Source organism: Miniopterus schreibersii (assembly GCF_964146895.1).
Source record: "Miniopterus schreibersii genome assembly, chromosome: 13".
NCBI lineage: Eukaryota > Metazoa > Chordata > Mammalia > Chiroptera > Miniopteridae > Miniopterus > Miniopterus schreibersii.
Window position 1 is genome coordinate 34,126,360 of NC_138113.1, and position 16,962 is coordinate 34,143,321.

Below are 16,962 nucleotides of genomic sequence, written 5' to 3' on the forward strand. Positions count from 1 at the left end.
TTTGGTAAATATGACTGATATTTGTGTATCCTCATTTAGAAATCAGACTTATTTTAAAAGGTTTCCGATACCTAATTTCCTTCAAGTGGCTATCCAAATGTATCAAATTATACCACTGATAATGACTATAAAACTTATCAAAAATACTTAAGAAGTTCTATGAAACTTGCCATTGAAATAAAATGTACAAGTATACTAAATGGTATTTTTCCTCTGGATATAATTTTTGTAGTCATTGCATAATTTTTAAGAGATTAGCAAGCTAAATAGTGAAAGGTAGTTACTGCAAATATGTTTATATGGTATATATGTATGTGTAATTTAAAATGTATGTATAATATATAACTCATTATATAGTTTATTCTTTATAGATTCTTTATACATTACACTCAATACAGAGTATTTAAAAAAGTTTTTCCTCACTCTTTCATATAGAGTAAATTAAGCATCCCTAAAACACAACTTGATACAATACAGTTGACTTTTAGGGTAGATATTGCTTCTATCCCAAAACCAGCATTATTGTCATATACCATCTTAAAAGGAGGGCCATGATACATACAGAAGATCCCAGTTTCATTAGCAGTCCTGTCCCTGCATACCAGACCTACAATCTTAATTAATCTTACATTTTTATCTGCCTGCTCTTGTACATACAGAAGACCAGTAGAAAACCATATGTTTTTAAGGGAAAAAAAGTAATTTTTTTCTTTTTCAAACTCTGTTTTGTTTTATTTTAAAATAATATCATTGTCCCATATGTGGTTGTGCCTTACATCTCTCAGCCAGCTTCTGTTGCTGGTTGAGGGGAAAAAGAGACTTGAAGAAAGAAGCAGCCTGTTGATTACAAATAAAGACCCTTTCTTAGAGAGAGGCCTGTCGCACCAGCCTGGGCAGTACGAGGGCTGAGCTAACCTGGAGAGGTACTGACCATTGTGATGATCAGTTCTGTGAAGACAGTGTCCTCTGAGCCAGCCCTTAGAATGGACACACATGCATTTAGTTCAACAGCCTTTTGGAGTGTTAAAACACCCCAGAAAAACACATCAACAGGCAGCGTTAGTTGGTTTTGTTTTGCTTTCCTTTGTTTTAAAGTTCATTCCTCTGTTCTTTCCCATGTCTTCTACTTAGTAGCCATAAGATGTTTTTTGTAATAAGTAAATTAAAGCCTTTTCAAATAAATCTGCTGCTGAAACCATTCACCAAGAGAAAAGCACAGAATATTAATAGCCATAGCACATTGAAAGAAATATTAACAGCTTGGTTTGAGAGCAAAATAATAATAACAATATTCAATATAGCCATTCTTCTGAGAATCCATAATCACTCTGGCCTGTTTTTTACCCCTCCCCCCCCCCAGGTGTTTTCATAGCAGGAGTTTCACTCTTCTGAGCTAAGTTGTAGGATCCCCTAAGCTAACAAACATCTTTCAGATACTTTTCCTATAGTTTTTTTGTTCCAGATTATTTAATGCCCCCTCAGGAAAGATAAATTCATTTTTGCACACATTTGGGTGGGCTTTTAGAAAGTAGTGTGTTCATTTTCTGCATAAGAAATGGATCTTCTCTAGGATTTTGTACATCTTGATTTATTCTTGGCTTAGAGTTTGAAGTGGGTGCTCTTCTAAAGGGATTTATGCATAGGTTCACTATTTTTGTAGTTATGGTTTATATGATAAGCTTTTTATATTTAAAATCAATATGTAATCCTGTGGAGGAGCTTATCCCCTAAAACCCCATTTGTAAATCTATTTTAGCTTTGTTGCACAGCACAGCCACAGTCTTCCATAGATTGATTAGGTACAGCGGTAGAATCCTATCAAATGGCCTGCTCTGATGATGATGCAGACTCTTTCAGGATTGCTAGTTGACTGGAACTAAAGATAAGACTTGACTGCAATCCCCCAATGTGCTCTTTACAAAACTAGTGTTAATTTTCATCAAAGTGCTAGGCTTATTTATAGTGGCAAGGTGGAAGGTTTACTACAAGAACTGTAGGTCCTTTCTATTAAAGTGTTTATAGGTATTTCTTTTGCCTTTTTTCCAAGGTAATTATCAACTTCAGCAAATAAACTGAATCAGGGAATAAATAATTGGCCCTATATATAAAAAAGAGTTTTTTAAATTAACAAAACAGCTCAGTGCACATGGACATAAACAGAATCTCTTTATTTCAACACTTTGGCTCAAATGCAGCATCAAAACTTAATCCTATTTGTTGCGAGAGGATATGGCTTTTGTAGCAAAAGTACACTGGAATCTTTAAATTAATCAGAACCCACATTGTAGTCTGCCCAAGCCAAAGTCATCTAGCTAGCTGTGACTGGTGTTATAGGTGAATAATCCTTCCTTAAAATGCATAACAGGTAACACATAAACTTACATACAGGTTTTTAAAACATGACATTATGTATAGGTGAAGCTATTTTAAAAGGTCTTCAGTTTTTTTTTTTTTAATTTAGACTTGCACATACAAATGTGAATCTTCATCAGTTTTTAAAGTATTAATTTTTACCATCAAAATAGTTAACTTCCCAAACTAGCATTTAAATACATATGTGTGTATAAATTTACTCCCCATGAAAAGCAAATACAAAGTAAAAATAGTTTTGCTAATGTAAAATGTTCTTACTACACATAGATAGCTATTTCCTCTAGAGTTTACTTATATTTTGTAGATAGACATCAATGTAGTAATGACAGGTTAAATAGGAAAAACCCTGTACATTTATGCCAGAACATTTTAAATTCTAGTGTCAGTTAAATTTGACTGTGAAATGATGAAAATTACCTATATATTCATAACTTTAAAATGTTTTTGTTATAGTTATGGGAAATTGAGCTTGGAAAAAGTTAAGATTTTTAAAATTATTCAATATATCAAGGTGTTAAAAAGCTTTCTCTCTCATGCATATTGTTTTAAAAAAAACCTATTTTTAAAAATTAAGGAAATCTTTATATTTCTAATTATTAAAGCCTTAAAAGTCACTGGTTAAGTGCAGAGAAGGGATCATTTAATTTTTTAAATTGTCTGTTAAAATTTTTTTATTTAAAAAAATTTTGTACTTTTCAATTTAATTATATTTTTTAAGTGTGTGGTGGAGAAAATTTCCCAGTTGTAAAGCTCTTATCAAAATGTTTTAGAAGTAAGGATTATAAATTAAAGCTTATAATCAGAATGATTTTTTGAGATTGGAATAAAAAATTTAATCTTCATCAAAACTAGTAATCTTAATTATAATACTTAGTTACAAATCTTTTACAAATTTAGCAGGTTTTTCTCTGAGTTAATATTTCTAGAACTACAGTTACCTGAAATTAGACTAGATGACCTTTAAGATCTTCCAACCTGGAGAGGTCTATGAGTATATGTGCTATGTAGGGTGAGGCTGATTAAGAACAAGAACCAGATTAGAAAATTGTCCAGCATTCCTGAGACACAGTTGCATTTTAACCTAAAGAATAAAATTGTGATAGATACGGCTTTTCTTTAGTTTTACTGTTTCATTATTATTTTAAAATTCTTACATTTAGAAAAAAAAACACTTTTCATAATAATAGTTTCTTTATTCCTCTCCATGTCATGAGAATGCAGTGTGACCATGTATTTGTGTGATGTTTTGTGTTGAATGTGGGTAATTAATATAGGGTATGTTCCATGCATTTGTATGTATATATTTGAGCTTATAGTGAAAGGAATAGTGATGAGATTGAATAAGCCATTCTAGCTTCTTGCTGCTATTCTAACCTTTATTGCACGATGATGTGTCTAATTTTTAATTTGTAAATACAAGATAGAATTCCCTCTAGCACCATTTGCTTTCATAAAGCTGCTGAGCAGTTTGCTGTCTTGAATAAATTTTGCCTTGGAGGGGTCGGGGGGATTTGAACCAGCACATTCTTGTGTGGTTTGTGAAGATTCACATGGTAACCAGCGGTGTGCATTGTTGGGTTTATCTGAATAAGCACCAGCCATGTGAGTTTTAACATGATTGCCCAGGGCAATAGAGAGAAGAGAGAAACCCGAAAGGATTGCCCCTCTCTGGTTTTTGGAAAGTGCATTTGCTGGGGGAGGGGCTGTAGGAGTCTGCGGCCACGGCTGGTTTTTTGTGTGTTTTTTTTAAACTGGTGTCCTGTTTCCCTCTCGCCCTCATTTGTTCTGCTATCTGCCTCATCATCGACTTCTTCTTTTCATTGTTTACCTTCCTAATGAGGGAGGCGGGGAGACTGGGGATTGAGTGACAGCTACAAGCCCTTACAGTCTGGCCAGAGAGCTGTTGGCTTTGGTTTCAAAAGTGCTTTAAATGTTCGATTAGGTCCTGTTTTTATTAAACCAAACTGCTGCTCATCTTAAGGAAATTATCAGACCAGCAAAGATTAGGAACTATATTATTGGGGCCTAAAACCTTCAAAAAACTGCCCCTGCCCGTGTAAAGAACACTGCCCATCGCATTTTCCAACCTTTAACACGGGGTTTCAAAAAGACGTATTTTTTCCTTTGCAAAAGTGCTTTGATTTGATTTGAAATCACCCAGCCAACCTCTCCAAAAGAAAACTGGCGTGATGCGATCGAGAGCTGCAGTGTAATATTGGAGAGCAAATTTATTTTTTACTTCAAAGAAAAATGCTAATTAGCCGATTCACTACTTTTAAAGTTATTGTGAAGCATATGGCGCCCAGTGTGAGATACATCCAACTGCTAAAATAGGGCGAAGAGGAAATTAGCGGAGAATGGGCTGTGCGGGGTGAGCGTGGGGGCGGGGAGGGTACAGGTTCCCAGGCAGATCCTCGAGCCTTTTCAGAGGGATTGTTTCGCCCTCCGCTCCCCGCCTCCTCGGTCACCCGCACCCCCACCCCCGAGCCTCGGCGACCTCTCCGGGCCTCGGGCTCTCCCTCCCCCACTTCGGCTGAAATCAGGTGCGCACCTCGGCGGCCCCGGCTCACACCTGGGCTCTTTTTCAGGTTCCAGCCCAGCCGTCGCCATCTCTATTTGCGGGAGATTTTAGAAGGCAGGGTTTTAGGGGTGAAATCGTTACCACGACGGCCAAACTCCCCTCAAAACACTAGCTAGTGGTTCTGTAATATGGTTTGTGGAGAAATACGAGGGAACTGGAAAAGGCGGGAAGGGGAGGGCGGGGTGTGCAGAGGCCCTCGGGTGGATAACCAGCCTCCCGCCCGCAGACTGGCAGAAGACTGAGGCCCAGAAGCGCCGCGAACAGCTCCTGCTGGATGAGCTGGTGACCCTGGTGAACAAGCGCGACGCGCTCGTCAGGGACCTGGACGCGCAAGAGAAGCAGTGAGTGGGCGGTGGGGTTGCGGCTGAGCTCTGCGGTCCGCTGAGAGGCCGAGAAGTTTTTCGGAAACTTGGGCCCAGAGGTCTCGGGTGGGCTGCGCACGCTCCCGCCGGCCCGGGATGCCTGTGCCCGCTGGGGGGGGGGGGGGGAGCGCTGCTCTGCCCTCCACGAAGAAAAATAATTTTGTTTCCTGTTTGACTTCCAGGGCCGAAGAAGAAGATGAGCATTTGGAGCGCACTCTGGAGCAAAACAAAGGCAAGATGGCCAAGAAAGAAGAGAAGTGTGTTCTTCAGTAGCAGCCGGACCAGACTGTATCCCAGAATTGTAGTCTTGGGCCCCCAGACCAGAAAGAGTCAGATTCGCTGATTTAAAACTTTTAACATTCTGTTTGGCTGGATTGTACTTCTTTACCACCACCACCCGTTTTCCTCCCTCCTTTCCAGATTAAATATACAGAACTCCAAAATAGCTTTGTTTAAGGATTTTTTGTGCGAGTTAATAATTTTCTTGAAATCATATGAAGTAGATTTGCACAGATACCTTGTGAGTGATTGGTATTGGAAGTGTTCAAGAAACTGTTCAAAGAAGAAAGAACACCATTCCTTCATATTTTGATGGGAGGAAATTTTAAAACATTTTTGTTGTTGTTGTTAATAGCATAATGATGGTGGGAGGGGGGTAAGAAAACTGTCATGAAAGATTTTTTTCCAGGCCTGCCATATGTAACCCTGACTCTGTCACCTAAATTTTATAGTTAGGTCATATTCAGTCTACTTATTAAACTGTTCTGTTTACCAGTGGGATTTTCTGCAGTTGTTTTGCATTTCACTGTAAGGATAATAGAGTTCCTTTCCTCTGCTCTCCTCAGAGAACAGCCCTTTAATGTAGCCTGAGACCAGTCCTGTGATTTGAAGGTGAGCTGTGAGGATGGGACTAATTGACATGCATCAGTTTACAAAGAGCTCTGGTCTTCTGAGAATGCGCCATCTTTTTCTCTGGATAATTATTTATTACATCTAGCTTGGTTCCTACATTTCGTTGGGTCTCAACATTGGCTCAAGAATGCTGTTAATATTTATTCTGTATTGATAAAAATTCTGTCTTGCCACTATGAGTAAATCCCCTAATTAATATTTTCTTCTCTAGCATAGCACTGTCATTTTTTTGTGTGTGAAAATGGTTGGTTATTTATTACAATACTGAGGTCATATATAAATTTTCAATAAAAGCGGAAACTTTCTTACCTTAAACACTCTGCTACTTCCTTGTAATGAAAACAACGCTGGTTTGAAGAGAAGTTTGTGTATCTGTAAGACTTTTCATGTGGGGAAAAAAGTGGTCCTCTTGAACTCAGGGCAGGATACTGGGCTGCATTTGGAGCTGAATAAGTTTATACCATGGGGGGGGGCATGCTGACACACGGATTTGAATTGAAAGCAATTAGTCATATTTTCTTAAGCAGTGTAAACTATCAGTTGTAAAGGGTCATCTCTGTTGTTAAAGATTTGAGGGAATTTCTGATTCCACAGCACTGAAAAAAAATGCCAATATCTTGACGAATTTTCCATATTATTTCCAATTATAATTTTGCACTCACGTGAAGAACTGAGACTTCTGATAAGTCTAGGTGCTGAAGTGAAAGGAAGAGGGTTATTGTTGGAGGGGGGTGAGCGCATGCAGGTGTGTGTGTGAAATGAGGGAAAAGGAACTTCTAACAAGTTCTAGGCAACAGAAATTGGCGATTTTATGGTAGTGTCCCATCACTCCTCTAGAGAGTTGTCTGAAACAAAGAAGGCTAATTCAACAAGTCTGGGGACAGAGAATACAGTCCACTAGCATTTATATTTTTGCCTAGGTCACATACATACGTGTACAAATACACGCAAGTATTTATACACACACACACACAAATTCCGTTTGAAAAGCATGCAGCCGCCTTCAGTTGCCAGTCTTTCAAAATGATAGTAACTTGCTGCGGTAGAGTTCAGGACGGATTTTAACAAGTTACTGAAAAGTTACGGGCCCTCAGTGAAACCTGCTACTTGTCCTCCGTTGGAGCAGGAGGCCGAGCGGGCGGCAGCGCCCCGGGGACGCTGGGAAGCCGGCGCCGGGAGCCGCCAGCCGGGGCAGCCTGGGGTCTGGGCGGCCAGCGTCACCCACCCTCGGAAGCTGGGTTCCGGGAACCTTCCCTCCCTAGAAGCCTCACGGGCGGCTCCCCAAGCCGCTCCCGACCTGCCAAGACCCAGATTTGCTGCCCCCGCTCCTGCCCTTCCTGCCCCAGGCCCGGGCCTCCCGGGTTTTCTCTGGGCTGCTGTGTGGCGCCCGCACGCCCCGCAGTGGCGGGGGAGCGCGGACCCCAGGACCAGCCGGGCCAGGCCCGCGGCGAGGGCGCCGCGTCCAGGCTTTGCCGCGCTGTGCCCAGGGGCTGCCCCAAGCCCCACACCTCACACCCCACACCCCGAGCGCAGGCGCGAACCGAGAGGCCGGGAGCCCCGAAGCCTGCGCTGCTGAAAAACACGCCGTGGGCCCGGGGTCGCCGAGGAGCAGCGTTGGCAGCGGACTGGCTTGGGCACTGCCCGCGGGCCGGCGCGGAACTTCCGCCCCTGGCCTGCGTCCCGCGGCCCCGGAGCCAAGCCCCTCCCCCTGTCCCAAGTGTCCTCAGTCTGGTCGGGCCTCGATGTCACCTGGATGTTGGATCCGGGTTCCGGAGCCCAGCTCCCGCGCCTCCTCCCGGGCCGGGCGGGCCTGCGCTGGGCCGCCTTCCCACCCCCTGGATGCCCCTCTTCCCCTCCCCGCCCCGCGGCCCTTTCCCGAGGGGTCGGGGCTTGCGGCCCGGCGTCTCCCACCTGGGCGTTTGCCTAGTGGCGGCCGCCTCAGTCCTCTGCGCCGAGTACAAGAAACTTTCCTCCCCCTCCCCTCTCCTCCCTCTCCCCTCTCCTCTCTTTTTCTTCTCTTAATCCCCGGGTTTTATGGGTTGAGCATTAAGAAAACTCGCCTGCAATTTGGGATTAGATAAATACTCTCATCAGGGGTGGGAGTGGGGTGGGAGAACCGTGCTACTCGATACCTCCCAACTTCCCCGAGACCGTGGCAGCATCTGGGGCGCGGGCGGCGGGCTCCCGCGCGGCGGGCCCTGGGGACCGCTGAGCACATTCCAGCGCCCGCAGCCGCCCGGCCCCGCCGCGCGGGCCCTCGGCCCTGGGGAGCGGCTGCGGGAGAAACAGGCCCGAGGAGGCAGGAGCGCGGGGGGCGGCGGGCCTGAGACGGGGCGCGCGCCCGGCCCCCGGGGCTCACCCGGGCGCACGGCGCCAGGCCGGGACCAGGGTCGCGCTGGACGCAGACGCCGCCAAGACGCCCGCAGACGCTTCCCCCCAAAACAAGTGCGCCCCGGCTCGCGTCTCTTCCCAGAATTGAAGGAGGGGGTCTATTTCGTTTCTTTCTTTAAACCGCCGCACGGTCCCGGCGGGTTCCGAGGCGCGGGCCCCGCGGGCTACTCCCTCAGGTGTGTGTCCGCGGGGTCAGCGCTCGGCGCAGCGTCTCCTCCTCGTTAAGCTTTTCTTTCTCATGGTTTTCCTTTTTTCTCGTTTCTTTTATTGTTTTCTCTGTGTCTCCTTCTCTCCCTTTTGTGAATGGGCCGCGGTGTCTTTGTTCTGGAGAGAAGCGCCCGTGTCGCTGACTTTTGTGAACCAGAGAAGGATCCTGTGAAACCCCCTCCTCGGCCTCGTACTCCCCGCGCCCACCCCGCCTCCGTGGCCCCTTTGATTAGACGTTCCCTCTTCGTCCAAAAAAAAAAAAAAATGTAATTTCGTTAGTCCGGCGGCCACTTTCTTTGAACATTAGCTCGCTTTCAGCTCCAACTTCAATTAGAAGGAGTTGATTTTGAGAGATCAACAAAAGAACCGACCAAAGCCTTATTAAAGGTCCTAAGAAGATCTCCCGGGCCCTTTGAGAAGCAGTTAAGGAAACAGTGTGCCCTCCATCATATTCTGTTACCGTATTTTATTCGGGCTCCAAAGGGAAGTGTCGCTTGGGGGAGGGGGAAGCACTTTGATGAGCAGCGGCCGCGGTCGCGGCCCCTTTTCGCTCGGCGGGCTCCCCCTCCTCGCCCTCGCCCCTCGCCCCGTCCGCCCCGGCGCCGACCCCGGGCCCAGGCGGCGCCCGCGCTTCCCACCGCCCAGCGCCCGGCGGCTCCTCGCGTCGCCCTCGCACCTCCTGCGGTTCAAACTTTTCATTCCGCCCGTGGGGGTGGAGGGGAGCGGGGCTTGGGGAAAAAGGGTACGAATTCCTCGAAAGGCGGTGAAATCGTGCCTCACACTCAGCAGGAGGTGCCATTTAAAAGAATTGCCTTGCTCAGGATTGGGCCGAAAACACCTTCTTTTGCGCTTCGCAAAGTCCACCCAGGTAGATGTGTTTGTGAAGTTTGTTCGGCTGGGAAATGGGCTTCGCCAGTACGAACAACACGGGGACATCGCCTCGGGGAGGCTCCTTGCGTGGCCTGTGGGAAAGAAAGTGAAGGCAGGGGTCCGTGGCCACGTTTCCCACCAGACTGTCCCTGGGAGAAGGAGACCAGGAAGGAGACAGAAACGGAGGGGGAAAGAGAAAGTTTCCTATCGCAACCTTTCGGTTCAGAAGTAGAGTGTGTGCGCAAGGGGAGGAGACGCCGGGCTCCGACTTTGCAGAAGAAGCGTTTAAAATCTGCAAACACCCTTCGTGGGGGTTGGGGACCCCAGGAGACGCCGAGGAGCAGTTAAGTGGCGGGGCCGCCCCTGCGGGTGCTGCTCCCGAGCGCGGGAGTCCCGAGGCGCCGAGGCGGGTCTGCGCGCGGGGGCCGTGCCGCGCTCGGCGGAGTAGCCTGTGCCGGCACGAGCCGCCCGCGGCGTCCGTCTGCAGGTGGCGGCACGGGGAAGACGCGGGGGCCCGCGGCGCCGCGTGAGGGGCCGGGGGCCGGGGGCCCGCTCTCCTCCAGCACGCGGCGCCGGAGCCCTCGCGCCCACAACCCGGCCGCCTAGCCGGGTGGCGCGCGGGGGAGCGAGAGAACCGGTTCTCCAGCACCTCGCCTCCTCTCTGCCACTCCCTCCAGGGCGCTGAAAGGGCGAGAGAAGGGCGGGGGCCCCAGGGCGGCCTAGGGACCCGCGTCCCTCTCCGCGACCCGGGCTCGGGCGCCGCGCACGCCTTCCTCGCCTAGCTCTGGGAGGCGTCTGCCAGCCAAGCCCTGGAGTTAGCGCGCGACCGGGGCGGGGCTGCGGGGGCGGGGTGCAGGGGGCGGGGGAGGGCGGGGGCGCGGAGGTAACCCCGGGCTCGCGCTGCCATTGCCCGGCTCCCTGTCACTCAGCCCGCGCGGGGCCCGCGATTGGCAGCCTGGCCCCGTTACGCACTCACCTCGCGTTCACATACTCGGGGAGGGCAGTAGAAAGGTGATCAATCTTCATCAGGCTACATTTCCAATCACCTAAACAACCGAGCAAGACAAGCCACTCCGACAAGGTAAATTGCTTGATTTATTTAGTTTGCAAAGTGTCTCTGCAGGACTTCCCCAGGCCCCCCCCCCCCGCCTCCACGTTGTACCGGGAGTGCAGCGGCCACCGCGAGCCGCCCCCCAACTCTGCAGTCTCACCCCCACCCTTTCCCCTGAGGCCCCTCGGCGCGGTCCCGGGCGAGGTGGTGTCTCGGGAGCGTGTAGGGCTTTGCAAACAAAGTGTCTGTGCAATAAAGTGAAACCTGGAGGGACACGCACAAAGCCAGTGGAAAGAAAGAGAAAGGAGGAAGGAAGTTGGGGAAAGAAAGAAATCCGGGGGTCCTAGACAACCCCCAGCCCGGCGGGTAATTCCTATGCTCCCCTGTTTTGCAGGTTGGCTGCCCCGCGGGTCGGTGAGGGCGCGAGGTAGATGCTGAACCGCCCCGGCAGCTGAGGGCAGGTAAGGAGAAAGCCGCGGGGCTCTAAAAACACGCGGGGTGCTCTCGCCTCCCCCTCTTCAGACGGGTCCCCGCTTCTCGGGTCCCGGCAGGTGGGCGGAGATGGGGAGCGGCCTGGCTCCCCACCCGGTGCGCGGCGCCCCTCGGAGCTCCGCTGCGGCCCCGCGCCCCCGCCTCCTCCGAAGTGGCCGAGCTGAAGTGCTAAGTTTGAAAAAAGTCTTTGAAACTCAATCCGCAGCCTAGCAGAGGCCCTGTGGCCCAAGGGTCCCGGCTGTTCCCCTTTCACCCCCTTCCCTGCAAATTGGGTTCCCCAGCCCAGGCCGTGGGTCACGAGGGGTAGGAGCGGGAGGCTGGTTTAGCTGTAACTTTCTTCCTGAGCTCCCGAGCCCAGGTCCCAGGCCTGCGTGGAGTTCCCGCAAAGCGGGGTGAAGCGACAGGTCCTCTGGGGCCCCAGTCCACTCCCCCAGCGCCCCTTCCAGACCCCCGAGAGCAGTGCCGCAGGCTCGGGGCGACTGGGGAACCAGGCTTGGACCTCCCAGTCCGGGTGAGCGCGAGCGCCGCCGCCGAGGCCTAGCTCTGCAGTCCCGATGGGGCGCTGGGGCCGCGGGTTCAGCTCCAAGGGGAGGCAGGGAGCGCATGGGACCCGCTGACCACAAGCCTCCCAAATCCGCGAGACCCTTTGGGGCACAGCCCCCCGCCAGGACCCCATTGTCCACACCAGGACCCGGCAGAAAGAAGAACCTCTTGAGTTGGTGAAGAAAGGCTGCGGCCATGGCGAGGCACCCCTAACCAACCTGGGGCCGCGTCTTAGAACCGCCAAGGCTACAGTGGCCCTTTCTGCGTCTTCTGCCGGCCTCTGGGGGACCTGGGTCAGTAACTGCGGGTGTCGTGGGATTTCTGGTGAGCAGTGTTTCAGCGGCTGAGCACCGAAAAGTCAACTGAAGGGGTGGCTTTGGGCTCTGGGGCCGGCACCCAGCCTCTGAAACCTTTGAAGAAACGTACTCTCCTAAGTGGGCCCTGCGTCCTGGAGAGGCCCCGGTGCTGCTAGCGCCTCACCTTGGCTCTCGGCTCTCTGTAATCTCTAACTTTTTGTCCTGCTTTCAAAACCACTTTAAACAAAACGAAACAACACCTCATGCTCTGGGTAGCCTGCCGCCGGGGCGCCCAGCGAACGTTTGCTGGTGCAGCACGGGCCGGCTCTCCCCGGACTAGAGTTTTGCCTAGACTTGGGACCTCCGGTTCAGCCTCTGACCTCCCGGCGTCGTCCTGCTTTTAACCTCTCCCCGCTCCTAGCGACGCCCCACGAGTGTCTTCGGCCGATTCTAAGCCTGAAAAGAGGCGATGATGATCCAGAAAAGTTTGCTTTTCGAAGAAGTCTTGGTCTTTGGACTAAGGCCTTGTAGACCCGAATTGACCTCTGTGCACAGTCCATAGCCAGTCGCCCCTCTCCTTGCCTCTGACAAGACCAGGAAGCCGAGACGGCTGCGAATGACTGTTTCCTTGTGTCTCATGTCTCTATAGGCCGAGCCCCCAGACGCCACAGAGCTTGAAGGACTGCGCGGTGGGAGCCCCGCACTGCGCCCGGCCCCCTGGATCCGTCGGGGCACCTCCACCCGGCTGTTAGCATGATGTCTTACCTCAAACAACCTCCATATGGCATGAACGGGCTGGGCCTGGCCGGGCCCGCCATGGACCTCCTGCACCCGTCTGTGGGATATCCGGGTGAGCACCAGCGCCCTCCCCCGGCCCCCTCCACTGCAGATCTTGGCGACCCCCAGCTTCTTGGGTTTGCCAGCACACTGTCGCTGCGCAGACCCAGGGCAGAGTTGCAGGTCGGTGAGGTGAGCCAGGGCAGTGGAAACCCGCAATGTGCACGCTCCCCGCGGGACCACACTGGCCACCTGTCTCCTGTTGTGGCCCCACTGCCAGCACAGGGATTTGTTTCCCATGGGTGGCTTTTTTTTTTTTTTTTTTTTGGTGTGTGCATGTGTGAATCTCTTCCTTTTGCCCCCCGATATTGAATGAGGTATCTAGACTCACCATGCCCTGACAGGAAGAGCCGAGCTTCCCTTACATTAAGTAACTGGCTGAGCTGAGGAAGGGGAGTCTCCCTCCCTAAATTGTCAAGATCAGTCCTCTGCGCACTAACTTTTGCACTGCTGATGTGGTTGGCTTGAGCCGAATTCTGGTTTTCTTTTCTAGCTCTCACTCTGCCTCCCCCATTTACTCCCTGGAAAGTGTTTTCCAGGTGGTGTTTCTGTGCACCCCTTCCCCACCCTCTAGCCAGGGAGAGGGAGAGAGAGAGAGAGAGAGAGAGAGAGAGAGGGAGAGAGAGAGAGAAAGAAAGAGAAAGAAGGGAGTGCATAATTCTCCTTTCTTAACCTCCCAGAGTCAAGAAAGGGGGCAGCCCCAGAGGCTTGGAGATTGTGGCTCGCAGTCACACACATGCGCTTCCTACCACCTGTGGCCTTTCGGGCTCGGCCTCTGGGGGAGTTTCTTTTGCTCGGAGATGGGCTTTCTTTTGCAACGTCTCCGCTCAGGGCCTGCCAGGGGCCTGCCAGAGTCCTCTGGCGCGGGTCCTCGTGGCCACCGCTGACCCCAGGCGCCCCCGCGTGTCCCCTCAGCCACCCCTCGGAAGCAGCGGCGGGAGCGCACCACCTTCACGCGCTCGCAGCTGGACGTGCTCGAGGCGCTCTTCGCCAAGACTCGCTACCCTGACATTTTCATGCGGGAGGAGGTGGCGCTCAAGATCAACCTGCCGGAGTCCAGAGTCCAGGTGCGCGCGCCGGGCGCTCCAGGTCAGGGTAGGGGTGGTAGAAGGCCTGGGGACGGTGGTTTGGTTTTAGGACCGGCTTACAGACTGGGCGGGCCCCTCCCAGACACCGCACCCCCTCCCCAACGCCTGGGCCTAGAAGAGGGGGCAAAGTTAAAGGAACTAGCTTAGAGCCCTGGATTTGGCCTTTGGCCCCAGGGCGCCTTTTTAGGGTTGCAGGAGAACAGAGGAGGCTCCTGAATGGCAAAGTTCCCTGAGGGTCCGACACTTGCCCCTGCTTCTTAGGCCTACCCAGGGCTTGACAATTTCCTTCAGGGTCCTGAATTCTGCCTCAGTCCTTGCCTTGCATCCTGGGGATCCTGGAAATGGAAGAGTGGAGCTTGGCAGGAGCCTGGTGCCCTGCCTGGGAGTTGGCTCCGCCAGTAGGGCCAGTTTGAGTAGACGCTCCCTTTGCCCCAAGAAGATGCCAAACGCAATCCCGGGCTATCGGCTTTGCTGTTTCTGTTTTTGCGATGAAAGGGTCCTGAAAATACTGTTTGGATTATAACTTAGAACTCTCCTTAAGGGCCTTTTATCTCGCCTTCTTTCCCCGGAGGCTCGAGAAATAACCAGGAATGCAATGCCAAGTAGCGGGGCCTTCCAAGAGGAGTGAGAACTTCATGATTGACTGTATGATTCGGTTCCCCACTTGGAGCCAAGAAGCCCAAAGAAACTCTGCCCAGGCTTCCTTCCTAGTCTCCGAGTGCTGCCTCTGTTCAGCTTCCTGACTTTACTCCTGCTCCCGCCCCAATTCTCGCCCTGCCACACCGCCTCCCCCCCCCACTGGCTCGGATCCCAAACTTGGTGACTGTCCCGCACTTGTCTCTGCTCTCTGCCTCTGCTGTTTCCTGAGCTCTAGCCCTAGAAGACAGACCTCCAAACCTACACGGGCAGTTGGAGAGCAGCCAACAGCAGCAGTTTAGAGGTGGCTGAACTTGTGGCTGGACAGACTTAGATGTTCCGCCCTGGGGCAGAGTTGGTCTGGGTGTGCAGGGGGGCGCACCCCTACTTGGCCAGAGGAGGGTCTTAGAGCAGTAGGATAGGGGAGGGTGGGGGAGCTGGGAGAAAGCTGGGAAGGCAGGGCCAGGGGCTGGGTCTGGCTGGGCTGGAGATGAAAGGGGCGGTGGCCTCGGGTAAGAGTGCAAAGCGAGGTCCTAGGCGGGGTGGCGGGGCCCAAGGGGCAGGGGAGTAGCCAGCCTTCCTAGCCTTACTGACACTCTGTCCCCGACCCGGCCTGCTGCAGGTCTGGTTCAAGAACCGTCGCGCCAAATGCCGCCAGCAGCAGCAGAGCGGGGGCGGGACAAAGAGCCGCCCGGCCAAGAAGAAGTCGTCGCCGGTGCGGGAGAGCTCCGGCTCCGAAAGCAGCGGCCAGTTCACGCCGCCCGCCGTGTCCAGCTCCGCGTCGTCCTCCAGCTCGGCTTCCAGCACCTCCGCCAATCCGGGGGCGGCAGCGGCTGCAGGCCTGGGAGGGAACCCGTCGGGAGCAGTGCCGTCGTCGTTGAGTACGTCCGCCGCTTCGTCCATCTGGAGCCCGGCCTCCATCTCTCCAGGCTCGGCGCCCGTGTCGGTGTCGGTGCCCGAGCCTTTGGCCGCACCTAGCAACGCGTCGTGCATGCAGCGCTCGGTAGCCGCTGGAGCGGCCTCGGCTGCAGCCTCTTACCCCATGTCCTACGGCCAGGGCGGCAGCTACGGCCAGGGCTACCCCGCGCCCTCCTCTTCGTACTTCGGCGGCGTGGACTGCAGCTCCTATCTGGCGCCCATGCACTCGCACCACCACCCGCACCAGCTCAGCCCTATGGCGCCATCCTCCATGGCGGGCCACCACCACCACCACCCCCACGCGCACCACCCCCTGAGCCAGTCCTCAGGCCACCACCACCACCACCACCACCACCACCACCAGGGCTACGGCAGCTCGGGGCTCGCCTTCAACTCTGCCGACTGCTTGGATTACAAGGAGCCTGGCGCCGCCGCGGCTTCCTCTGCGTGGAAACTCAACTTCAACTCGCCCGACTGCCTGGACTATAAAGACCAAGCCTCATGGCGGTTCCAGGTATTGTGAGCCCTGGAGTGGGAGAGGAAGAGAAACGAAACTACCTGCGCCCTCCGTGGTCCCCATCCTGTTGCTGCTGCTGCACCACCCGCCTTTGCCTCGGCTTCTCCAGACCTGATTTTCATGCCCCTAAAAGATGCCCATTGCCTGCACTGCCGCCCTCATCTTCGTGCCCCTTGCTGGGGTTGGGGCTGTGGGTGGGGTGGGGTGCAAACCCGCCCACCCCTTGGATGAGGGGACTGGTGCTTTGGCTTGGCCCACAGGTCCTATGCGGGAGAGCTATGCGCTCTCCTCTTCAACCCCTACCGAACTCCTAAGTCACCCTCTCCCCGGCTTTCGGGACAGTTAGTATGCACTTGCAGCCTTCGGAGGCTCGTCGCTCTGACCGGCTGTCTGAGCCCTACACTTTTATTTATTCTTTCTTGGACACTGGAGTCACTAACTGGCATGCGTCTGCCCGCTGGAGCGCACCCACACTCCGCTCCCAGACAACCGCCAAGCATTCCTCCCGTGCAGGCTGCGGTCCCTTCTTCTGCCCCGGCCCGGGTCCCCGCCTTCAGGCTAGAGCTTTCGGGGCTCTTCCTGCCCCCTCGCCGGGCGCGCCGGGGGCCGGGCCCCCGAGGGAGGAGCGCGCCCCGAGCCTCTCACGCTCAGCCCCGCCCCGCGTAGAACCGGCTCGAGCTTCCGCCCCGGCGGGAACGCTGTACATAGTCGGTCCGTTGCAGGGACCACTTACACTTTTTAGTTGCTGTTGGTTGAACTGAAGCATATCTTGTTTTAGCGCCCAGGACATAGAACTTTAAGATATATACAACATATATATATATACATATACATATATATAAAACAAAAGCAAAAAGACTTCCCTCTGTGCTCCCCCCCTCCCCCCGC

The 16,962-nt window shown here is 52.6% G+C and overlaps 2 protein-coding genes across 9 annotated transcripts in view; both read left to right on the top strand.

Annotated features, from left to right (window-relative positions):
- EHBP1 (EH domain binding protein 1) overlaps positions 1 to 6,541 on the top strand; it is a 279,331-nt gene extending 272,790 nt beyond the window's left edge. For all 8 annotated transcript variants that reach the window (XM_081157052.1, XM_081157055.1, XM_081157057.1 and 5 more), the window contains 2 exons: positions 5,181 to 5,295; positions 5,499 to 6,541. In XM_081157052.1, the coding sequence (XP_081013178.1) occupies positions 5,181 to 5,295; positions 5,499 to 5,589 (206 nt within the window). In that variant the 3' untranslated portion in view covers positions 5,590 to 6,541. The remainder of the gene's footprint in view (positions 1 to 5,180; positions 5,296 to 5,498) is intronic.
- Positions 6,542 to 10,700: 4,159 nt separating this feature from the next.
- On the top strand, positions 10,701 to 16,235 carry OTX1 (orthodenticle homeobox 1). The gene is made up of 5 exons (XM_081156741.1): positions 10,701 to 10,777; positions 11,142 to 11,208; positions 12,728 to 12,928; positions 13,831 to 13,982; positions 15,262 to 16,235. The coding sequence occupies exons 3-5, from the start codon at positions 12,832 to 12,834 to the stop codon at positions 16,078 to 16,080; spliced, it is 1,068 nt and encodes a 355-aa protein (XP_081012867.1). The 5' UTR covers positions 10,701 to 10,777; positions 11,142 to 11,208; positions 12,728 to 12,831; the 3' UTR covers positions 16,081 to 16,235.
- The last annotated feature ends 727 nt before the right edge of the window (positions 16,236 to 16,962 follow it).